General features: G+C 44.5%; 3 protein-coding genes across 3 annotated transcripts; all 3 read left to right on the forward strand.

Annotated features, from left to right (window-relative positions):
- Positions 1–267: 267 nt before the first annotated feature.
- Positions 268–1508, forward strand: LOC128746261 (synaptojanin-1). Its single transcript, XM_053843310.1, has 3 exons — positions 268–630; positions 693–1218; positions 1300–1508. The coding sequence occupies exons 1-3, from the start codon at positions 268–270 to the stop codon at positions 1506–1508; spliced, it is 1098 nt and encodes a 365-aa protein (XP_053699285.1).
- Positions 1509–13242: 11734 nt separating this feature from the next.
- Positions 13243–14690, forward strand: LOC128732529 (melanization protease 1-like). Its single transcript, XM_053825795.1, has 3 exons — positions 13243–13341; positions 13410–14392; positions 14451–14690. The coding sequence occupies exons 1-3, from the start codon at positions 13284–13286 to the stop codon at positions 14586–14588; spliced, it is 1179 nt and encodes a 392-aa protein (XP_053681770.1). The 5' UTR covers positions 13243–13283; the 3' UTR covers positions 14589–14690.
- Positions 14691–15203: 513 nt separating this feature from the next.
- On the forward strand, positions 15204–16010 carry LOC128732614 (uncharacterized). The gene is made up of 2 exons (XM_053825898.1): positions 15204–15650; positions 15716–16010. Exons 1-2 carry the CDS (start codon positions 15276–15278, stop codon positions 15950–15952), a joined length of 612 nt encoding a protein of 203 aa, XP_053681873.1. The 5' UTR covers positions 15204–15275; the 3' UTR covers positions 15953–16010.
- Positions 16011–26116: the final 10106 nt, after the last annotated feature.

Below are 26116 nucleotides of genomic sequence, written 5' to 3' on the forward strand. Positions count from 1 at the left end.
ACGAATACTTCCATTAGATCAGAACGTAAAATCTTACTGGTCAAATCACATTTCATCGACCCAGCTGGACAGCCCCGCTCAGCGTTTCTAATCACGCCGAATGACTTATCGCAGCCAGATGCAATTAAATCTCCGCTGGCGCACAGTCAATCGATCACTTTGGTGGGACCTCCGGCTGGCGCTGGTTCATTCGTTCAGCCCAAGACGGGTAACGATCGCTTTTGCAAAACCGCACTGTGATTTATTACCTATTTACCTTCACTAACCATGTTTTTCATGTTCGCTTTTGTACAATTTGCTCCCTCCCTTCACACACAGGTGGCGAAACTTGTCCTACTGGTGTCAACGTTCTGCGTGGTCCCAACGCTTGGCGGTTTGCTGAGGACACCGAAAGTTTACAACGCGGTGATAACGACCGATGAGAATTTGACACCGAGCCGTGCCTATCCTGTGGTTCAACCGGTGGTTCACGAAGCGGGGCTGAGCTATCCGTTCGGCGCTTTCGGACCATTTGGGCTGTACAATGCGTTCAACGCGTACCCAGGCTTTTACCAGCCGCAACCGACGTCCACAGGTGCAAGTGCCGCCCAAGTGCAGGGTAGAAACTCATTCTTTGTCGGACGTGAACCGGTAAGTGCCATTCTCTTTTGCAGAGTCAATATTCGATTAATATCCACCCCTATTTTTTCAAGGAACCACAACTTCAAGATACCCCAATAGAGACTCTTCCAGGCGCCAAACCCTTCCCGGAGAAAAACCTACCACTGCGTGAACCACCAGTGCCGGAAATAATCCCCGATCCAAACAACAGCATTGCCCCTAAAGCACCGGAAGGTCCTCGACCGAACTACGAAGGGCGTCCAGTAGATTCGAAAAATCCCCTCCAACTAAACGAGTTTGGTTATCCGCCCAGTCTAATTCCCGTAGCTGCCTACAACAACAACGGTCAACTGCAAAGCCCCCCCGCTTTCAATCTACAAAACTACCCCTACAACTTCCCAGTCCTGTACGACTCTTTCGGCAACTACAACCCTACGCAGTACCAATCGATCCTACCACCGTTCGGTTATTTCCCCCAGCTAAGCCAACCGAATCCCTACTTCAGCCAGAATGTGCCACCAAACGCACCCATCAACAACGCAGTAGATCCTCAGCAGTTCAACCGTGACGGTCGCGAACAGCAACTGCAAGATCCCATCAAACCGAACCTGCCGAACGGTGGTCCGATCGGCGGTCCGATCGGCGGTACGCCCATTCCTCCACCTTTACCACCCGTACCGGCCGTCGTTCCGCTTCCAGCACCGGAAGAGATAGCCAATTCCGATGAAAACAAACCGGAACCACCACCGGCGGCGGCGGTGGCAGCGGCAGCGGCAGCAGAGGCCGAGGCTGCTGCAGCGGAAGAGCTTGACGAAAGTATTAAGAATAATGCCAACAAAAACAGAGCCATTCCGGACGTGCCGCCACCACCGATTCCATCCGGAGCGAAGGAAGTTGAGCAGCCGTAACCGAACGAACGAATGGCAAGCTAACGTTCGACGTTCGTTCGTGCAAACGCGTTTTACATTTGTAGGATACTCATTTGTCCATCGATCGTTTTTTTAAATAAAGTTGTTACTGTGTAAGAAGCTTCTGATTTGCTTATTCCAGTGTGGCTTTTGATTTTTAGTGGTTTTCAGTAAACACTTGAAGTAACGGAAAGAATCCACAACAAAACAGAAGGTACGATGAAGTTATGTGAAAAAGTCCAAAAATAATTTTTACTCCGGTTAGCTAGTTTTACTGCAGGAATTAATTGGTGTACACTCACCTATATTTACAGGTTTATAGCATAACATTTTGATAAAAGCTTGTAGACAAAACGAGTAATTCATTGCATGATTTATATTCTCATTTAGCTACAGACAATTAGTAAATTGAATGCAATCTTTCATTCGGTTTTGTTCAGTAAATCTAGTAATATTTAAAGATAGACAGCGAGATTGTAAATACAAACAGCGAGGGGATTTTCGATCATTTTAGAACACAAGAAGTACCACAGACGTGGTACTTCATCACACATATATCATATTGGATTTCCCCATTTTATAATATTTTATTGTCAGGGCCGGCGCTAGCTAATTTGTCGCTCCACGCAAATTCTCAAAATGGCGCCCCCAGAACAAACGAAAAACAGCCGGCGTTGCTGTGTGCAGACATTTTACTATCTACACACTCGCAAACGCACAGTCTTGTAGCGTCCTTCTGCATAACCACTCACGAGGCAAACAACTCGTGAGCAACCAGCTACCCATACACTGGGTATACTGATTTTGCATTACTTTTGGTTTTCTTCTTCATCTTACGCCCTCGATTCTACACGCGGGTGGGAGTGCGAGTCCTCGCGAGTTATGGGTATTAGTTGCTCAGGCTGCAATGACGTGCGAGTGCGACGACCGTGGCAGTTAGCTAAATGTACACTTGCAAAAGTCATTGTAGTGCATGAATAAATAAGAGCGGGAGTTCGAAAGGAATGCTTATGCCGGCGTGTTCATTAGAACGAGTAAACGTGTGTGGCAAAATTAACCCACACAAGTGCGGGTTTCGCAACACTGCACAGTGGTCCAAACAGCGAAATACGTGATCGTTTGATATAGCGCCGATACGTGAAGTTTTTCGCATATATTGACTTTAGGAACATTTCTTGGTATAACAATCCCCTTTTTTTCCTTGTTGGGGACCTTGGACCACTGCGACCCTTATTGTGAGAGAAATCTTTGGGTGATTAATTCTGTTGAAAGTGGGATACGAAATTTATTTTCTCATATATTCGAGATACAGGTTTAGTACTTTCAGCAAAGTTGTAGTAAATATCAATGCAAACAACTTTGTCAAAGATACCATACTTGTATCTCTTCATGGAAATTATCTATAAAGCGTTATTCATGGACAAACCCTTTAAGACAGTTATTCTGGTCAACTTTTACGTGTTCATAGTTCGTGTCTAGAAAGTTGTTTATCTCGCTAAAATCAACGTTTTCGTAGAACATTATCATACGTGATTTTCTGAAGTTTCGGAGATATTGAGCATTTTTGATGAAAAATAGTACTACTTCGAGCTAAATATTTCCCAAGGTGGCAAATGGTGGCAGATCAAAAAGAACTCGTACTTAAAAGTACAACAAAAAACCTCTCAATTCTGACGCTGTTGGGTAAAAGAGTATCTTCCTACAATAGTAAGTCGCAGTAAATGGGTCGAAGTGACCTGGTTTTCCTCGTGGATGAGTCGGAATGAAATAGGTGGCTACGGGAAATAGTATTGTCCCTTAAGAAGGGACGCAATGGACAAGTCAGATAAGCTTTCGTCAAAATTTATAGCGAAGTGCTGCGAAGACCTGCCACGAAGATAACGGGCATCAAAGCAACCAACTCATGGGAAAAAATTTAGATAATACTGGTAGAATGCCAGAAGCAATATTCCTGTAGAAAAAGATAAATGAAACAAAATTGAAGCTCATTAGAGGCAGAACAAAGCATTGCAAAAGAAAAAATTATCATCGTTTTTCGGAGAAGATAACATCCGACAGAAAGAAAATAAGTCGATTTTCTCTCTATATTTCGCAGTAAACTACCGAAAATTGTGGTTATTTTCAGATTATACCATAAACCTGCTCTTACACATTTCGAAATAACGGGAGACAGCTAAAATTTTGGATTTTTTTAGGCCCCTATACTCCACTATAAACGAGCTCAGAGAGAAATGAGAGTATGTACGTGTTAGCTTTCTCTCTCCTCTTTTTGTCAGTATTTTTTTGTTGTGTTTATGCTTGCCTTGTTTTGCTTAAAATGACGTCGACACAAGAAGCATTTCGAGAGTGCCGTTTTTTTTTTTTTTTTTTTTTTTTTAACGAGTAGGGAAATCTGCTATCAGACACCTGAGAAGACAGCTCAGGGAGTGGGGTTTGGTATTCCGTGAAGATCGTGGAGATCCAGACCCACTACAACCCTACTCGAGTCTCCAGCCTCAATCCCCCCTGGAACCACCTTCTCGGTATTACTTCAGGGAGGGGCTATTGTGCTTAACGCACGCTCTTAGATAACTACTGGACTATGGTAGTTAGGCTGTTTATTCGCCGTTGATCGGCTTTCCAACGGTTTTGTAGCTCAAGTACGATCTGGGTAGCAGCCGCATTGACCGCACCCCAGACGTCCGAGCTAGAACACATCCTTTGGACTAAGTTATCCGGAGTAGTGTCCTGTCCGCTAACTGCCATCATGTTGCTTCTCACGCCCTCGAAACGAGGGCATATGAAGAGAGCATGTTCTGCAGTTTCCTCAACGTCCGCGCATTCAGGACACTCGGGGGACTCCGCATGCCCAAATTTGTGCAGATACTGTCTAAAACAACCATGCCCTGACAGAATCTGTGTCAGGTGGAAGTTGACTTCGCCATGACGCCTGTTGACCCATCCGGATAGTTCCGGGATAAGTCTATGTGTTAAGACTTTATTGAAACCTAGCAATTGTAAACCGAGGTCCATAACTTTTAATGGCACATTGGAAGAGTCAGAATTGACAATTGCATCCAAATTTAATAATTATTTTGTCGATAGCGTTTCGTTAATTAATCAATCAATTGAATTGATGGATGAACCAGATGAAATAAAACAGCCAATAAATAGCAATTGTAGATTTGAAGGTTTTCAACCAATTACATTAGACGAACTTAGAAAAATTTGCTTTTCGCTAGGAAAAACGGCTGGAGTAGATAATGTAAATGCTAGAGTAATTCAAGATTGCTTTCACGTCATTAATCACACTTTGTTGGACATTATTAATGAATCTCTGCAAACTGGACATGTACCTCAAGTGTGGAAAGAATCGTTGGTTGTTCCGATTCAAAAGGTTGCTGGAACGATCCAAGCCGAAGAGTTTCGTCCCATCAATATGTTGCACACCTTAGAGAAAATATTAGAACTTGTTGTTAAATACCAGATGCTGGAATATTTAAATAGTAATTCCTTGCTGATTCCGGAACAATCGGGCTATCGAGAAGGTCATTCTTGCGAAACCGCATTGAACTTGGTGTTAGCAAAATGGAAAGACTATTTAGATCGTAAAGACACAATAGTTGCTGTTTTCTTGGATCTGAAACGCGCTTTTGAGACAATTTCCAGGCCTTTATTGTTGAGAACAATCGAGCGCTTTGGAATTACGAGTACTGCATTCAAATGGTTTGAAAGCTATTTGTCTAGCAGAACTCAAAGGACGGCTTTTAATGATTCTGTATCTAGTCCAACGTGTAATAATCTTGGTGTGCCCCAAGGAAGTGTATTAGGGCCCCTTTTATTTATTATGTATATAAATGACATGCGACGGGTTTTACGTTTTTGTGATATTAACCTTTTTGCAGACGATACCGTGTTGTTCATTGCAGCTAAAGATTTGCATGAAGCCGTTTTACATTTGAATGAAGATTTGCGTTCTCTAGGTAGATGGTTGAAGTATAAGCAATTGAAATTGAATATAACTAAGACTAAATTCATGGTAATTTCGCGCAATCGGTTAAATGAGAATGTCTCCGTTAAAATTGATAATGAGGCAATTGAACGCGTCCGGGAGATTAAATATCTAGGCGTGATTATTGATGACAAACTAAAGTTCAATGCTCACATTGACAATGTCATCAAGAAAATAGCCAAAAAGTATGGAATTTTATGCCGATTGAAAAACGATTTAACTGTTTGGAGTAAAATACAGCTATACAAATCAATTATCTCTCCTCACCTAGACTTTTGCCCTTCCATTTTATTTTTGGCCACTGAAACACAAATAATGAGACTACAGCGCTTGCAGAACAAAATTATGCGTTTAATTTTAAGATGTGACAGATTTACTTCCTCGGTTTTAATGCTAGACGTTTTGCAATGGTTGTCAGTGAAGCAGCGAATTGTTTATCTGACTATGGTGTTCATTTATAAAGTAGTCAACGGTTTGCTGCCTCAGTATTTGTGTAATCGAATTGAAAGAGGAAGAGACTATCATAGATATAATACTAGAAACGCGGATGAAGTAAGAACACCAAATTTCTTGTCAGGTGCTTCACAAAATTCGTTATTTTATAAAGGAATAAATGTTTTCAATTCGATGCCAAGACACATTAAACGTGCGTCAACGCTTGCAGAGTTTAAGAGGCTATGTATTTCACACGTAAAATCAGTTTTTTAAAAATATTTATTGACTTAGATTATAACTGACGACGTATTGAACAGACTATTTCATTTTAGGATTATTTATTTATTTATTTCATTGAATAGAAAATTGTAACTGACGAAGTTTTTTTTACGAATGATCTCATTGTAATTGAAATTATATTCATATTTTTTCTTAATTTATTTATTTCTTTATTCTTGTAATGCCACAGTAACTACTATGTTCGCCACGATGGTGATGATGGATTTTTTTCTTTCATATTATAATTTTAAAAAAATATAAGAGTAGTCTACAAAAGTTTGAGCCTCGCGCGCGACATACGGATATAAATGACTTTGACTTCTTATATCTGTATATAAAACCAGTTCGTTTTTTTTTTGCATAACTGGTTCATATTGTTATAATAATAATTATCTCATAGATATCACGTCTTGCTCAATCCTTTGTGGGGGTATGCGGCGGGACCATCATCATCATCATCACCGGCCTTTTGTGGAATCAGACCATGCCCGCTGCCATGTGATCATCGAGGCCGATCTTGTAGTACTCCGTATGCCTCTAGTTCCACGTTGGTTGAAGCACTCTACGTCCTCGCTGATGATGATACCAATAGGCATCATACCCGCTAAGACGCAGATTGCGTCATGTGAAACTGTGCGGTACGCACTCGCCACTCTTAAGCACATGAGACGATAGGTGCTTTCCAGCTTGGCTAGATAGCTTTTGGTACCTAACGCCGATGACCACACCGGCCCGCCATACCTGAGTATGGACTGGACCACGTTGGCTAAAAGCCTTCGCTTGCTGCCATATACCGCAGAGCTATTAGACATCATACGAGACAATGCCGAAATAGCTGTGGAAGCCTTCTTGCAGGCATAGTCGACGTGGCTCCCGAACTTGAGCTTGTCGTCGACCATGACTCCAAGGAGTTTTAAGAACCGCGTTGACGAAATAGTGCAGTCCCCGACACTGATATTTGCTTGCTGCACCGACTTGCGGTTGTTAACCACGATAACCTCCGTTTTATGATGCGCTAGGTCCAGTTTCCTGGATCGCATCCAATCTTCAACAATGCTTATAGAGTGAGCAGCCGTCAACTCAACCTCTCTGATAGATTCACCGTAGACTTCCAAGGTGATATCGTCCGCAAAGCCGACAATCGCCACCCCTACCGGAAACTTTAGCTTCAACACCTCGTCATACATGACGTTCCATAACACCGGGCCCAGTATGGAACCTTGCGGAACCCCTGAGGTGATTGGAACGCCTTTCTGACCCTCCTCCGTGTTGTAGCATAGCACACGATTCTGGAAATAATTTTCCAGAATTCTGTACAGCGACACCGGCACTTGGACGTTCCGAAGCGAGCTGGCTATGGAGTCCCAGCTAGCGCTATTAAACGCATTTCTCACGTCGAGCGTGACAACTGCGCAATAACGAATACCTGTCCTCTTGGGCTGGATTGCCACCTCGGCTGTCTTAGTGACAGACAAGATGGCATCCACCGTAGATTTGCCTTTTCGGAAGCCGAATTGGTTCCTTGATAGACCGTTTGTACCCTCCGTGTACTGTACGAGTCTGTTAAGGATAACCCTCTCCAGCACCTTGCCGGCAGTATCGAGTAGACAGATCGGCCTATATGACGAGGGGACACCCGGAGGTTTTCCCGGCTTCGGCAATAGGACCAGGTTCTGTCGCTTCCATCTGTCCGGGAAGTGGCCAGCTTCCAGGCATCTATTCATTACTGCCCCGAATAATTCGGGAGCCTCTAAAATAGCCGCTTTAATGGCCATATTCGGGATACCGTCTGGCCCCGGTGCCTTGCTCACCTTTAGGGATTTAGCGATATCAATGAGTTCCTCGTTCGTAACCGTCACTTCCTCCCCGACCTCCAAACCGCCGTCGCCCACGTTACTTTGGATGTTCGGCTGGGAGGCCGACCATCCTACGCTATGGTCTGAGATACTGGAACGTCGGCCGTGGGACGACTCAGCGGCCTGGGGCCAGGGCCTTGGCTCGTGGCGCGGAAAGAGGCCCTCGATGATCCGCTCCAGCATCTCTGGCGATTGCTCAGCGGGCGCCATCACACCCTTGGTCTTTGCCATTACGACTCTGTAGGCATCACCCCACGGGTTCGCATTGGCACTAGCACATAACCTTTCAAAGCAGTCTCGTTTACTAGCTTTTATCCCGCTCTTAAGCGCTGCGCGTGCAGCAACGAGTGCTACTCGACATTCAGCCCTGCTTTCATCCGAACGAGCTCTTTGCATAATTCTCCTCGCACGAAAGCACGCTCCGCGGAGTTCCGCAATTTCATCTGTCCACCAGTAAGCCGGTGACCTGCCATACCTAGGACGACCTTTCCTAGGCATGGTAGCGTCACATGCTCGCGACAGTACCTCAACCAAATGATCAGCGTTCGGATCGGGCATACCGCGATCACCGCACTCTCTCCGGATCGCTTCCACGAATACTTCGGAATCGAAGTATGATGTCTTCCATCCACGGGTGGTTGGAGTGTTGACCCTACTCGCCGCCTGCCGCCTCGTTATCTGACCGACACCATAGCGGACCGCCTGGTGGTCACTGTGAGTGTAGCCATTATCTACCCGCCAGTCTCCTATCAGACCAGGACTGCCGAAAGTCACGTCGATGATAGACTCCGCGCCGTTCCTACTGAAGGTACTTGTGTTGCCGACGTTGGCCAGATCTACGTTAAGCTTTGCCAGAGCTTCAAGCAGAATCCGACCCCTATGGTTCGTGCGACGACTTCCCCACTCTACCGCCCAAGCGTTAAAGTCGCCCGCCACAACCACCGGCCTTAAACCAGTCAGCACAACTGATACTCGGTCTACCATCCGCGTAAACTGCTCGATAGACCAACTCGGCGGAGCATAACAACTGCAGTAGAACACTCCACCCACTTTGGCAACCGCAAATCCCTCGTCTGCAGTTGACACAACCTCCTGAACCGGGAACCTGCTTGTTGTCCATATAGCCGCCGTCGCAGACCTATCCGAGACCCAGTTGCCGTTTCCGGCAGGGACGCGATATGGATCCGAGACTATGGCAATGTCCATTGCTGACTCAGAAACTGCTTGGTGTAACAGCTGCTGAGCTGTGCTGCAGTGGTTCAGGTTGAGTTGTGTCACTTGCACTATGAACGTGGCTTAGTCGCCGGCACACCGGCCGGGCACCTTGGACCTCCCGTTACGTGCTTTGCGTCCCGTTTACCGGTGCAGATCAGGCACTTGGAAGGCTCCGCGCAGTCCTTTGCTTTATGGCCAGCACTGCCACATCTCCTGCACAACTGGCACAACTGGCTCCCCTTGCAGTTCCAGGCTTTATGTCCGTGCTCGAAACACCGGAAGCAAGCTTCCGACTGCTTGGACACGCTCAGTGGGCATACCGACCACCCCACTTTTAGCCTAGCAGCTTTCAGGGCTTTGTTTCCGTCAATCAGCGGAAGTCGTATGGTGGCTACCTGGGTCCCGGCCGGACCCTTGCGTAGGCGAACCGCCTCGGTTGCCACCACCACTCCACTTTGCTCTTTGAGAGCTTGTACGACCTCACGCACTTCGGTGATCTCGTCCAGGTTCTTAAGCTGGAGAGTCACTTCTGGTGTGAGAGCACGTACCTTCACTCCGTCCCCGAGCACTCCTTCCGCTATTGGCTTGTATGCGGAACTCTTCTTTGTGGCGTCCTTCTTTAACTCGAGGATCATATCGCCCGTGCGTGAGCGGCGGATGCTCCGTACGTCCGCGCCCAGATCCTTGAGTAGGGCGTCGCCTCTCATGGCCTTCAGAACCTCCGAGTATTTCGACCCGTCGGTTTTCAGGATAAGAGCGTCGCCCTTCTTCGCTCGCTTTCTTGCCGGTTTAGGTGGAGCAGTTTTTTTACTGGAGCCTCCTCCGCCTTTTCTCTTGGCCCTAACCTCGGTCCACGGGCCACCTGTCTTGGAGCTTCCCGCTGGTTCATCGGTTAGCTCTGCCAACCCGCTAGCCTGAGGGCTTTTACCGATCAGACGTTTTTTCGGTCCACCAGGGGTGCTATCCCCCGGGGACTGTCTCGGGCGCTTGGCGGATGCCTTACCGCTGCTGGTAGGGCCTTCCGTAGCCTCCTGGGCCGCGTTACGACACTCCGTCAACGGGCAAGCGTCCGTTTGTACTGCCTTCGACGCCTTCACGGTCACCTTCTTAGCCTCTCCTGCACGCGCCACGAGGTCGTTGTGCGTTTTGGTCGCTGCATTCAAGGTTCTCCGAAGCATGAGCAAGCTCTGCTTCAGGTCCTTGGAGAAATTTCCGCGACCTGACGTGAACTCGATTATTACCTCGAGCTGCTGTGACGCTGCTACCACTTTAGGTACAGCGTCTCTATTTTTCTCCATCGCCCTGATAAGCGCTTGGCCGTTCATCGCTGTGTCCGGCGTGGTAGGCATACCGCTGCCTTTGCCACCCACACTAGCGCTCCTAGTTGCATCCTTCTCCACCCTTGGTGGAGAACGCTGGATGCCTCCTCTAGCGAACGGGTTTTCCACCGTATCCACACTTGTTATATTTTTGATTTTGTCTTCCATAAGAATCCCACGAGTTGAGGGGAAAGAAAAGTCCGCCACATCAGAGCCCCTCATGATGCGGTAAGGGCTGATTACTGTGGAGGGCGCTCTGGTACTCCACAGGCTCCGTTTGAGGCTGAGTATTTATAGAACCCCCCCCCACCATTCATCCCTCGGCACGGGTCGCATGACACCTTGGATTAGGGGTTTATCCATTCATGTTTTTACTTTTCGCCATGGATAATAGCTATTAAAACCATCCTCCTTTGGGGGCTTTGGACCCTCTGCTCAGGTTCTCGGTATTTTCAGGTTCATCGAACATGCTTCTACCGAGATCCGTCATTTGCAGGCGGAGAGTTTACACTCAGCCTTCGCATGAGTGCCCCCTTCTCTGTCCGCATACGACCCTAGTTTCCACCGGTTGTCCGATTTCCACTAAGGAGCGTATCCCGGATGGTACCACGAGGAGGTAGAGATAGGAGTTGCTAAATAAGAGGCTGTGGAACTTCGTGATAGTTCTGGAGCGCATTATTCAACCATTTACCATCCAACCATCGAGAGTGCCGTGCGTTGTACACTTCTACGAACTGCCACAGAAACCTCAGGAAAAAGTATACGGTACAACCTTTAAAAAGCGAATATGTTGCGGCTTCGACTGTTTACCTTATCTTAAGATGCCCAACAACCGGATAGAGCATCATCGCATTACGCCAAAAAAACACAATCAAGACCGATACCCATTCGATCCCATTTTTACCCAAAAACCACGACCCGAAATATCTGTCTCAGTGCGCCCAATCGAAGATTTCTTCGGGATTTTGAGTTCCTTGGTGTAAAAAAATAACTGGAGAACCACGAATTGCAAAAAGTTGATTGGTAGAATCAAGAGATGCATTCGCAAAGTCAGGCTTGTTATTTCCTCACTTATTGTGCAAAAAGTGCAACTTTTTTTTCAACACAATGAGCAGAACCGCTGTCAGAAATGAGCAATAAATCCGCACAAGCAGAAACAGACTAAGCCTAAAGAGAAAAACTGACGCGCAGAAAAACTTCTTATTGAGCTCTTTAAATGAGCGACTTTCGGTTTTGCTCCCGGTCCTCTCGGTAGCTACAGCAGTAAACGTGAAAACAAAACAACCGGTGCGCCTACAGAAACTACAGACTTAGAGGCGTCAAGGCAATCAAAAATCTTTAAATTTTGAATCTTTGCGGAGAATTATCTTTGTTTATAATGAGACTTTCCTGTAGGTGCGCGTCAAGAAGCAAATGCATGGGAATTCCGATGTTGCCATACCTAAATAACGTTTTTCGCACTGTTTCCGTTGTGACATGCCCGACCATATAGATGCAGTTGCGTCCACAGGCAGCCAAACTCAACTGAATATACTAAATGTAAGAATCATGATTCAACTGCATTAACGGATTAATATTTTCCTGATGGCATAGACCGCTATTTACAATCGTCGTTTTTTCTCAACGCACTACCCATGTTAAAACTTCCCGTAGTTGTCATATGTCAGCGCATCGCATCAACGTATTCAAAGTGTATTAACATTCTGTTGCTTCTCAATGAGTAGCACAATGTGTGGTTGCTCATACAACTGCGTTCAGTAAGAAAAAGAAAAGCCAAAATGAAACGGAGCAGAATAAATCGCGTTGAAGACTGAGCACAGTTTGAATTTTTCTCTTCTCTTTTTTTCTTCTGAGGAGGAATCATCTCTGCGCAAAGTTGACATGACGGCCACACAACGCTCCTGTTTCGACGTCAAACGAAAGCTTCGTCAAACAGCCGATTACGGACCGTTTTCAAATGTACACTAATTTTTTTTACAACAATGGATAATGTATGTATCTTTAATTTCGGTAGATCAGATCTTCTTCATGTATCTTTGTCTTTTTTTGACAGCTTGAGAAAAAAATTCCAAAATTTTAGTTGTCACCCGTTAATCTTGTGTAAATTTACATCTTTTGACATGCACAAAAATCATATAAAATTACGTGTTATTTACTAATACAAGATATCGTTACGTGGGTTACCTGCATTATTGCATTAAATATATCTTTGAAAACTATTTGGGCTATTTACGCTTTATTTAATGAAAAAATATGTGCTTTTTGTTACGTGTTCATTAATTTACAGGCATCTAAGTTTACGTCCAATGTGAGATTCATTTTTTCGTTCTGTGTAAAACCTTAGGCAATTAGACGAAAGTAATGTTGTTTGTTCATTATAAAAGGTCGACTTCTTCGGTTTGGAAAGTTTCGGCACAATTTGCTATCATTTCGAGTGTGCGTGTTTTTTATTACATTTTTATTGTTGTTTATGTTTGGACCTAATCCATCCCTGCCCCATTGATAGCAGCCACAACCATGAATGGGCAAGCATGTTTTGATTGGTCAACTCTACCGGCATTAATTTCTATCAGTATCAGTGCCGTGCAGCAGCAGTATCCCGCGCACTCTAATCAGTTCCATTTGTGCCTGATCTTGGATCGGTTTTGTTATTTGCGGCTTCTCGCCGGTTTTACCAGTCATGGGAATTAGTGTTCTATATTTGCTAGGGGTTTCACTGCTGCTCACCGGATCTTACAGTAAGTTTAACTCTAATATTCGGATAGCATTGAAGCGGAATTTTCTCAGAAAGAGCTTTTACCATCAGGATTCAGAGCGCTGGCCGAGGATAACAGCACATCACCACCGGAGGACGACGATAGTTTTAAAAGCCCCGCATTTGTGCGCAGCAGATTCAACTTGAGAATATGGTCCACCACCGAGGCTTTTGTCACAGATGGAGCTGAGGTTCAAGCAAACGGGACAGAAGCCCCGGTAGAGAATAAGTCAACGAAAGCGCCATGGAAACCGAAACGTACTCGGTCCACAACAGCTCAACCGACCACCCAAGGAGTGCCTACTGGGACAGCATCCGAATCGACCACGAAACACACGCCTACTACGTTAAAGGGGAAACTGCGAAAACTTTCGGCTCCTGGGTGTGGTGAGCTAAATGGAGATGACATTCCATGGATTGCCATACTGGAGCATACGAATCCCAAGGAAGGCGATTTACACAAAAAGACGCTTAGCAAGGGGGTCCTTATTGACGATCGGCACGTTTTGACGACTATTTCCAGCATACACAATTCGTATCCTTTCTGGGTGGTGACGGGAATCCGACTTGGTGATACGCCAACGTGGGCCTTTTCGGAAGGTGGTAAGAAGACCAGGGCGAAAAAACAAGACGTCCTTTCGCTGCCGATTAAAAATGTGTTTTTGCACGAGAAAAAGGACATCGCCGTGATTCGGTTGGCCGAGCGGGTGAATTCTACCGACAAAATTCGGCCGGTGTGCCTGCCGACTTCCGATCGGTACAACTACACCGAACTGTACTTTCATGTGTGTCGGAAGGTAAAATCCGAACTTAATCGGGTAAATACGACTAGCAAGTTGGTGGCCGTTACGTCACTGGCTCAGACGGATTGTCAAATTCTGTTCCAGCGGCACAAGGCCGAACTTGGTACGAAAGAATTTTGCGCTTGGGATGAAACTGGAGACAATTGTACGGGAGATCTTGGCGGTCCGCTGATGGTTAAGCTTGGTGGGCGGTATCATGTGGTCGGGCTGAACTCGTATGCACTAGCTAAGGTGGGTTTGTTGGCACGATAGTGTTGATTGTTTAAAATTTGTTTTAAACTGTTTTTAGTCGAAAATCGACAGTGAAGGACTTCCCGGGGTGTACGTACGTGTCGGATCTTTCCTAAGGTGGATCCATGCGGTACTGAAAACGGAATTCAACGACGGTTCGGATGTGTCAAAGGGCACGACAGAACTCGGAACATAATTGTTACTCGCTGATTAGCGATTTCAACACGTTAGGAAACGTGGTAGGAAGCGAGGTGCCGGCCTATTTATTATTATTTTTGTTATTATTATTATTACTATTATTGCCATGATCGCATCGTTGAAGAGAGCAGACTCAATGGCATATAATCTTGAATAGAAATCGTCGTGGCGACTGCTATTTTGACGAAACCACTCTGGAAGTATTGCTATTAAAATGATTTATTATATGTCACATCCATATGTATGTACGCGACACGGTTGTCAACAATTCTTGGAACGTCCGGGATTGGCTTAGCGAAGAGATCCCAGCCGCTTGATATGAGGTTCGGAAACATTCGGCCGTCGTTGTCGTCACTCGTCGGTTTTAAATTGCCCAATCGGTCATGAGCGCGTCCTGCGCATTATCAGCTCAGCTCAGCTTTCTCTATGTTTTCGCGACTAGCCTTCATTGTTTCGGTGGAAACGTTTCATAAGTGCGCCGAGGAAGTGAGGATCACCACGTTTACGCGTAATGAAAGTATGGAATAGAATTTTATTACCGTCAGCGCGGTCTTTTCGTTAAGTTCTCTCGACTGGCTGTATTTTCTCTCGGTTAGATGTTGGTAAAGATCAGTTGAGCAGACGAATTTGTTCAGTTAGAACGTACTGTCGTTGGTCGAGTGTGTTGAGTGGACAACTATCAACTATGACGTTTCTCTGTCGGTTGCTGTACACGCTTTGTTACGTCACGCTATTTCTCCAGTGCAGTCTGTCTGTGCCGATCTTAGATCAGGAAGAAATTCAGCATGCGTCGAAACACGTCACTAAACGTCAAGTAACCGTCACTAGTAGTGCTGGCAACAACAAACAACCCGAGACTCGCAATGAAGTGGCGGCTTTTATTGAAAGTGGCCGAATGAACAATGATTATGTGTGGATTGATGTAACGACGAAAAAGTTTGTTCCGGTTCCGGGTAATGATTTAGAGTTTGGAGACTGCTCTGAACCGGGTGAATTGATCTATTTCGATAATACGCTGATTGAGAATTCCGGACCGAGTACACTGAATGGAACGCTGGAGGTAAATGCTGTTTCACTTCGACTGCGCAGTAATCAAAATTGATTGCATTGCCCTGTGGTTTGCAGATATACATCGATGCACCGGTGAATATTACCTGTGTACGAGCGATAGATCAGATTCGAGACGGTTCTGGAGGCGTTCCGACGTACAATTCTATGGGATCTAACTGGGCCAAAATCGATGTGGCTGGACAGTATGGCAAGGGTTTTCACTTTCACATATACGTGTACGGTGTAAAAAACAAGAAAACAACTGCGGAGAAAGATAAGGAACGCAAGGACAGTCAATCTAATTTACTTTGATGCAAATCGTAATCGCAGAGGGTAGCATAAGATACGTTTATATCGTTTTGAGTACAAACTGCAGAATTTTTTGGTTGAATTTAATTTTTATGTATGTTTGGTACATTAAACCATTTAAATAATTAACGTTTAAAGTTTTGTATGTATTTATTTAAACTCATCAACTGGGTTGGGAGTGACCGATCAGTTTCATTGTGCAATATTTAGTAATAAATTATAGTTGTTAACCTACTAACTGCTTCGAGCACGTTTTTGCAACTAGAAAACAGTTCTAGAATACACCGGGCCATCAATGAGGCCGCAAACGCGGTGCTAGGTGAAGTAACCACAAGTGCATGAAATGGTTGGTTTGACGGGGAATGCCAGCAAGCGATGGAGAGGAAAAATGAGCTTGGAAAACCTGTCTAAGCATTGCCATGGAGGATAATTCGGTTAAGTATCTTACTTACTTACTTATGTGTCCATGTCCGCCAGTCCGGCAGAGCAAATCAGGATGAAATCAGAGATCTCCACTGCTGACTGTTACCCGCCATGGCTTTTACCTGTCGCCAGGACAGGTTCTCGTCTACAACACGGATGTCGTTGGCTAAGCTCCGTCGCCATGAGCCTCTGGGTCTGCTTCTTCTACGCTGTCCTTGTGGATTCCAGTCGAGTGCTTCTCTGCAAGCCTCGTTCGCTCCTTTCCTCAAGGTGCATCAGACCCACTTCCACCTACGTTCACGAATTTCTATGGCTATCGGCCATTGATGACACCGACGATGAAGTTCCTCATTGGATATCCAGTTGTCAGCCCACCAGACACGAATGATGTATCGCAGGCACCGGTTAATGAATACCTGCAGTTTTTGCGTTGTCTCCGCTGAGACGCATAACATTTCGCAGGCATACAGCAGTACGGATTTAAAGTTTGAATTAAAGATTCGGGTTTTCGTACGTAGAGTGACCTGGTTTGAGCGCCAAATGTTTCGCAGACCTGCAAAGGCAGCCCTGGCCTTCCTGATCCGTGTGGCTATATCAGTCTTGGTACCACCATCGGGCGTTGTTTGGCTACCAAGATATTGAAAGGCGTCTACCTGCTCAGCTTGTTGTCCCGCTACAATGAAGTTGGTGGAATTGTCAGTGTTCACTACCATAGACTTAGTTTTCGCTACATTGACTGTGAGACCTGCTGCCTGGGAGCTCACGGAGAGGTCATCTAACTTGCTCTGCATATCATTTCGGTGTTGTACGAGCAAGACAATGTCGTCGGCTAGGTCGAGGTCATTTAGCTGCTCCATCGTTAGAGGAATGCAAGGCCATCCTCGATTTGGTCTACTGTCAATTGCCCCAACTAATATCTCATCCATAACGATGAGAAACAGAAGCGGTGATAAAATGCAGCCCTGTCTCACGCCAGTAGTAACCCTTACACGATCGGACAAGACACCGTCGTGCAAAACCTTGCACGAGAACGCCTCATACTGAGCCTCGATGAGATGGACTGGCTTATCTGGAACTCCTCTACGCCTAAGTGCGCCCCAGATGTTTTCGTGGTTGAGGCGGTCCAACGCCTTTTCGAAGTCAACGAACACCAGCAGAAGAGAGTCCTGGAATTCGTTGATCTGCTCCAATATAATGCGGAGCGTTGTGATATGGTCTACACATGATCGGCCAGCACGGAATCCAGCTTGCTGCCGCCGGAGAGTAGCGTTGATTTTCTCCTGGATCCGGTTGAGGATTATCTTACAGAGTACTTTGACAGTAATACAGAGCAACGTGATGCAACGGATTACCTACGAATGGCCGAAACACAAATGGCCGAAATAATAAATGACATAATATACCTAATGGCCGAATCACGAATGGCCGAATCACAAAAGTCCGAAACACGAATGGCCGAAAATATTGATGGTCTTCAACCTGAACAAACGTTGGGTACACGCTGTCCTTACTCGCTGCCGCTCGTTCGGACTTAACTAAGGGATAATCCCTACTAGTCAGTAAACCTAGGAAAATGCATGCACCTACATAGTAGTGGGCAGCCCCCCCCCCCCCCCCCCGCAATGGCCGGCGCTCCCGACGGCGGGTCCCCGGCGCACTCTCGCGGCCTACGGCCGTCTCGCCCCGAATCATCTAGGAAACATTTGCTACTGACACGGTAAATAGGTCTCGCATTTGCGTTTAGGGGAAGAAAGAACTTTCAATCATCTATACCCAGCCACGTAGCCAGAAGGGGGGGGCCAATTTTGATATTAACTGTTTTATATGCATATTTTTGCGTTTAGAATTACAATACATTAAATGTATTGTGATGTATTATATTTTTAAGCAGTAAGATATGCATATAATGTATTAGGAGCTAAGATAGGGCTCCTGGCCCCCACCTCTGGCTACGTGGCTGTCTTTACCCTATTAGTAAATAGTTGTGTTGCTTATTTTGTTTTTTGTTTGATTAAAGTTAGTAGTTAACATACCAATGCATACCAATTTATGTTTGTATTCAATAGTTATTTAGGCATTCCGAAAAAATTCGGCCTTTCGTGATTCGGCCATTCGTGATTCGGCCTTTCATGATTCGGCCTTCTGTGACTGTTGTTGAAATTTGGCCATTTGGATTTCGGCCATTCGGCCATTTGTGTTTCGGCCAATCGGTACCAGCCCGATGCAACGCCAGTTACCGCATTCAGTTAGGTCTCCTTTCTTAGGGACTTTGACCAATATGTCCTGCATCCAGCCCACCGGAAAAGTTGCGGTTTCCCATATATTGCTGAAAAGCTGATGCATCATCTGGGCTGACAAAGATGGGTCAGCTTTGAGCATTTCGGCTTGTAGTATAGGACACAGGGAGCAAAGGAACACAGGAACGAAATACTCTTGCTTCTGTGTCGGTCGGCCTCTGATATACTAATGAGATATATTTTCAGTTTGTATAATATAACAATGTTGCGATAGATACCATGTTGCTAATATTGCGATGGTTACGACGCTACTAGTATTGCGATGGTTACGATACTACAATTACTTCCTTTTTAATTTTTTTTAAATTTTTTTTTTTTTTTTTAACTAGTTTATACTACACATAATCTTGCAAGTACGATGGTTGACGAACTACACGCTTAGTTCTGGATTCATGGTCAGATTCATCATCACGTTCAGCTTGCCTTTTTCTGCTTTCGTCACATGATGCGCTCACTGGTGATAGGTTATTTTCATTCATGCCCAATTCTGCGTCGTTGATCCGTTGCAAATGTGACACGTGTCTACGATAGGTTATTCCAGATTCCTTTGATAGTACTTGGACATCCCCGCCTTTCCGTTCAACAACTTGAAAAACTTCTGGTTCAAAGTTCGGTGTAAGTTTGTTGGGTTTTGACATTTTTTTCACTAAAACCTTGTCCCCCACAGATATAGAACTTGGCTTGGCATTTCGTCGCTCATCGGCATATAGTCTTCCTTTTTCTTTTTTTTTCTTTATCTCGATCTGCTGTCTCTTCATCGACGTCTTTTGGCTGAGTGATGGATGGCAGTTTATCACGGATGTTATAACCGAAAAGCATTTCGGATGGTGTTTTCCCGGTTGTTGAATGTGGAGTTGACCTATACATTAGTAAATATTTGTGTAGTTCACTCACCCAGTCCGCCTTTGTAGCTTGACTTATGGATAGCCTCTTCAGTATTGACCTATTTTGCCGCTCCACTTCTCCATTTTGCTGCGGCCAATACGGAATTGTTTTGATTAACATTATATTGTTCGATTGACAATAGTCGCGAAATTCCTCGCTAGTGAATTGTGGACCGTTGTCTGATGTGATGGACACAGGTAGACCAAACCGTGCAAAAATGGTGACCAATCGCTTTATTGTCTCACTAGAGTCTATCTTCTTTAAAATTTCCACTTCAATATACCGGCTGAAATAATCAACCACTACCAACAGATAATGGCCAGATGGAAGAGGACCCAGGTAATCAATAGCCACATGTTGCCATGGTTCAGATGGCAATTCTCGTCGCTTCAAAGGTTCAGGCGCTGCCGGTGCTGCTACTAACATACATCCTCGGCAGTTCTTAACAAATTTCTCAACCTGTGCGTCTAATTTTGGCCACCACACCTTTGCGCGTAATCTCTGCTTCATCAGCGATATTCCCGGATGACCTTCGTGAGCCAATTCGAGGGTGCGAGCTCTCAATTTTTCTGGTATGACTATTCTAGTTCCTCGTAATAAAATGCTCCCAGCAAAGCATAATTCAGTCGCGAAAAGTTTGTACGGTGCTGCCTCTTCGGCCCATATGTCCTGGTGCAAACCAATGCTTACTGCTTGAATTGATTTGTCCACTTCTGATTCTTGTTCAATTTCAGTTATTTTCAGTGCGACAGGAGTAGCGTTCGTGACCACCCACTGTATATAATGTTCTGTGTAATCTTCGAAAGTTTTAGAATTTGATTCCGAAGTAACAGCTAATCGAGACAAGGGGTCGGCAATATTTGATTTGCCAGCGCGATAAATGACTTTTGCCTTGTAACCTTGTAACCGAACAACCCACCTTTCGATTCTTGCACAGGGTCTGGACTTAGGACCGAATATCGTCTCTAAAGGTTTGTGATCTGTAATCAAGTCAAATGAACGTCCGTACAAATAAAAATGGAATCGTTCAACTGCCCAGACCAGCGCCAACGCCTCCTTTTCAATTTGTGCATATCGCTTTTCGGTATCTGATAAACTTCTACTCGCGTAAGAAATAATCCTAGGACCGTGCTTGTTGATCTGGATTAGCACCGCGCCCAGTCCAACAGGGCTAGCATCAGCAACTAATTGAGTACGATCTTCTATATCGAAGTAACCTAATGTAATCGGATCTATCATGTGCTTCTTTAATGATTCGAATGCCAGTTGTTGCTCATGGCTCCAGACAAATTTTTGTCGTTGCTTTGTAAGTTGTCGAAGAGGATCGGTAAGAGTGGCCAAATTAGGGATGAATTTTCCAAGATAATTAACAAGCCCTAAGAAACTCCGAGTTTCTTCTGCGGTTTTTGGTCTCCGAAAATTTCTTATAGCCTCTAACTTATCTTTGTCGGGTTTGATACCATTCACAGACAATATATGCCCTATGAACTTCAGCTCATTTACCCCATAGACGCACTTACTGACGTTCAACGTGACATTCATATCATGTAGCTTTTGTCGTACTTTTTCCAACCTCGTGTCGTGCTCTTGTTGATTGGCCCCATGTACAATAATATCATCAATAAAATTTACGCATCCTTCACATTCATTGAGGATTTGTTCCATGATTTTCTGGAATAATTCCGGGGCACAGTTAATGCCGAACATTAACCGAGTGTATCGATATAAACCTCTTCGCGTAATAAATGTCGTTATTTTTCTGGACCTCTGGGATATTTCAACCTAAAATAAAACTTCACATTGTAGACTTAAATCATAATCAATTCAAAAACAGAATCAAATTAATAACGGATGTATTTCAGTTTCAGAACAAAATAAATGAATAACAGTTAAATTATCGCGAATACAACAAAGCTCAGCCCACCTGATGAAAAGCGTTCTTTACGTCCAATCTGGAGAAAATCTTTGCTTTGGTAAGACCAGGAAGAAAATCTTCAATTGTTGGTAGGGGATGGTTTTCCCTTTCAACTGCCTCGTTTGCTCGCCGCATATCCACACAAATTCTTACATCGTCACCTTTGGGCACGACAACCACTGGAGATACCCACTCGGACGGTTCATTAACCTTTTCGATTACGCCTTGAGTCAGTAGTTCATCTATCTTTGCATCCACTCGTTTTTCCAACGCCACTGGGATACGCCGATACGGTTGAATAACCGGTACGACATCAGTTTTGATTGGTATATCTACAATAACATTTTTGATAGTTCCCAAAAACTGGGTTGGTTCTTCGGTGTCTATTTTATGAATTAAATTGTTGATTTGCAAGACTTTCATTGCTGTAGCAGTGTCACGACCAATTAAAATTCTGCCACTTCCTTTGATAACATAAAAATCAGCCATCCCATTCTGACCACCAAGTTGGATGCTTGCCGTAAATACACCTAGTACTGACAATTGCTGACCGCCGTACGCTTTAAAAACTTTCGATACTTCTCGTGTCTGTTGTGACACTATGATCTTTTTTGATTTTAACAACATCCCATCTGACTCGCTTAATAAATTATATTTTGAACCCGAGTCTATTACCACTACTGTTGAAACGCCTCCGATCTCACATTGCATGACTCCTTCATTTTCAGTTGTTGTCACATTAAATACATATTCCAATGGTTCATCACTTATGCTTTTCACCACGTTTTCATTTTCGCGTCCTAGCTCATTTTCTGCATTACGCTTCACTGAGCGATCCCAACGATGTTTGGCAACAGACGTCATAGTGCTTTTTCGCTTCCGACACTTACTCGCGAAATGATCACGACCACCACATTTATTACAGCTTTTTCCCCTCGCTGGACATTTCTCATCTCGAGCCAGATGACCAAAAAATCCACACCGGTGGCATTCCGCACGTGTTGTAGAAACGCTATTTTCGAAGAGTACTTTGCGCTTGGCTATACATCAGCTTAAGGCACAACACATACAAAACAATCTAGTTGTGTTCTTCTAAATATGTATACCTCAATAGTAATAATACACCTAAAAATGTACAATTTTCCTTTCTAACAAAAGGTTCAATCCAATTTCCAACCATTTTTCTCTTTTAAACCGGATTTTTTTTTTTTTTAGAATCCCTCAAATTTCCTTTTTCCTTTCTGCATTTAAGCATCTGATCTATTTCTAATTTTTTTTTCAGCCCTGCTCTAAGCAGAATAGAATCAGTCCATTTTCTTCCTCAACCTGCTCTTAGCAGAATAGAATCAGTCAAATCAAATACCACATTTAAGTGTCTGATCTATTTCATTACTTTTTCTACTGTATTTTAATTTATATTTTTTTTCAATAAGGTAAAATACTTGTTTTTTTTCTTACCCAATGATTTTTCCATTTTATTCCTCGTCGCCAATGTAGTATAGGACACAGGGAGCAAAGGAACACAGGAACGAAATACTCTTGCTTCTGTGTCGGTCGGCCTCTGATATACTAATGAGATATATTTTCAGTTTGTATAATATAACAATGTTGCGATAGATACCATGTTGCTAATATTGCGATGGTTACGACGCTACTAGTATTGCGATGGTTACGATACTACACGGCTGAAATACAATCTATCCCTGGCGCTCTATTGGATTTCATACTCTTGATGGCTACTACAATTTCATCCAGCGATGGCGCCTCCGAGTTGACGCGATTAAGTCGACGAGCTGTAGGCGTCATACGCTGCTGGTTTTGTTGGTCTCTGACATTTGAAACTCGGAAGAGTTGTTCAAAATGTTCAGTCCATCGCTTAAGCTGTTTTGTACGGTCAGTCTACTGAGCTGACCAGCTCTGTTCTTTAGCGGCATCTTTGTATTCATCCTGGCACCACTAAGGCGGCGAGAAATATCGTACAACAAACGGATATCACCAATGGCGGCGGCGGTTTCTCCTTGTTCGGCTAGGGAGTTAGTCCATGCTCTCTTGTCCCGCCTACAAGCACGTTTAACAGCCCTCTCCAATTCGGCGTATCGTTGACGGGCAGCTGTCTTAGCCGATCTGGTCCGCGCTCGCTCGATGCCGGTTTTCGCATCTCTCCGATCGTCGATTTTCCTCCAAGTTTCATCCGAAATCCACTCCCTCCACCCGCTGCGCGCTTTGCCGAGAGTTTCATCACTGGTCGTGATGAAGGCGTTCTTGATGCCGGTCCATTGCTCTTCGACGGTTCCACCAGATGTCAACTCCGAGGCTCGAGATTCAAGTTGTTCGACAAAGGCCCTTTTTACCTCAGGATTCTCCAATCGGCGGACGTCGTAGCGGCACCCAACTTTCTCCTCCTGTCGTTGAACACGTGCGACGCGCAAACGTATTTCAGCGATAACAAGATGATGGTCGGATGCGATATCAGTGCTGCGTTTGTTGCGTACATCAAGAAAGCTCCTTCCCCATTTTCGGCTGATGCAGCTGTGGTCGATTTGGTTTTCTGTTCGGCCGTCGCAGGAAACCCACGTGCCTTTATGTGCTGGAAAAGCAATCAACCAATGACCTTGGTGTTATTACCACAGAATTTTGTAAACAGCTCCCCGTCGTTTTCGCTCATCTCTCCTAGGCCATGGCGTTCCATGACGCGTTCAAGGTCCGCGTTGTTTGAGCCAATCTTCGCGTTGAAGTCGCCCATGTGGATTTGGGTGTCCCCCTTCGGGATTTTCTCAATCACGCTGTTCAGCTGTTATCGACGAGCGCGAAATGAATTGACTACGATCCTGAGGAGCAAAAAGCACAGATATCGTGATGACAAGCTAATGACATACGAAAGTTCTACGGACAGGTGAACCAATCTCGTAAAGTATACTCACCGAAGCCTTATATTTGTATTTGGGAAGAAGACGAAATACCAGAGGAAGGTATGGGTTGTACCATCTACATAAAAAAGCGATCAACTCGATTGCAGTAATTACCACGCCATTACGATGATCAACGGCGCCTCAAGGTGCGCTGCCAAATTTTGTTACCTCGTCTGTCCCCAATCGAAGGAGATTTTGTAGGGCAGTATCAGGCAGACTACATGGTGACTCGTGCCACTACGGATCGAAGTTTCACTCGCCGACGATTCCTTCAGAGACGTCGGGAGTACCACATGCCTACGGATCATAGTTTCGTGGATTTTGAGGCAGCAAACGATACAGTAGAGCACGAAAAGTTATGGCAAATGATGCACGAGATCGGTTTTTCGGACAAACTGACGCGGCTGAGCACGATTTATGACTTTCTTCTTCTTCATTTTTCACAAGGAATTAAATATATTTTCTGTGATGAATATTACTGGACTCTAAAAGAGAGTATTCGTTTTGAACACAAATATCATACAAAGTAAAGCCAAATAGGTATTTATTAAACTGTGCTGATTCCAATATGGGCGGAATTAACCATCTAACGAGTAAGGCCGTCTAGATGGTCTTTGCTTTTAGGGTTTTAGAGAAACAAAATGCAAAATGAAAAACGAGTTGAGAACTTGGTCTCAGTTTTACAACATTCGATCGTTTAAGAGTAAGAGTAATCATCTTTCAAAAAAAAATATTTTCTAAGTAATTTACTCGCTTTATTTTAAATTTGTAATAAAACTGATTTGGAAAAATTAGTGGTTAGAGTTGAAAGTGGTGTGGTTAGACATAAAAAACGAAAAATTGCATTGCTATTCGCTATGTTGCCCGCCAGAGGGCTAAGACATTCATAAAATTTGAACGACCACGTTTGGATGACTTAACGAGAATGAGTTAAATTAATTGAATTGAGACAACAAATTAACAAACAGGTTTCCAACGTCAATGGAATCAAACCTAGAATGACGAATGGCACAACAATGAATGCAATTGCAGAAGCAATTATTAAACCGCATCTTTTGTATCAATAGTGCATAGAAAAAAAAATCGATACATATTTAACGACGACGATTCCTCAGGCACAGAATAGAGCAAATCATCAGAATCAAAACCCGTTCGCACAATCGGGATTACGCAGCCTTTATTCTAACTGGATTTGACCCAATGAAAAGTGAGACAAATTCTAGCCGCTAGACCGGCGTCGTCGTCGTCGTTCTAACGGAGCCAACGATGCATATCCCTCTGCCCCTCTGGCGTGGCGTGGGTAGTAGTTTATGCAGGAAACTTGTAAAGTTGTTCTGGTGACGAAACAGTAGTGTATGACAAACAATTCGTCTGGTTCTGTACCACAGACACTCGGTGGAATGATGCATTGCTGCGGAAATTAAGCTCAAACTGCTCGTGCGGTTTAAGTACTCAAGCAAATGTCGACTCGTTTATCGTGTGTGAGGATAATCTGAACCGTGATCTGTGTCGTATCATTTTGCGCACTTTGCGGTCGTTATCGGTAATATTAGCCTCACTTACAGAATATATTACAAACCAATCTGGAAGTGGTTCTGGATCTATTGCAATCCGCGTAGAACTGATCGCGTATATTGTGGCTTATAAATAGAAGGCATTTCCTCGCCCCAGAGCACTCGTTCAGCATCTGCTTCGCGTGTGTAGCAAGCAGATCCGAAGGTTCTTTGTGGTGAAATAC

The sequence above is a fragment of the Sabethes cyaneus genome, chromosome 1, assembly GCF_943734655.1.
Source record: "Sabethes cyaneus chromosome 1, idSabCyanKW18_F2, whole genome shotgun sequence".
Lineage (NCBI taxonomy): Eukaryota > Metazoa > Arthropoda > Insecta > Diptera > Culicidae > Sabethes > Sabethes cyaneus.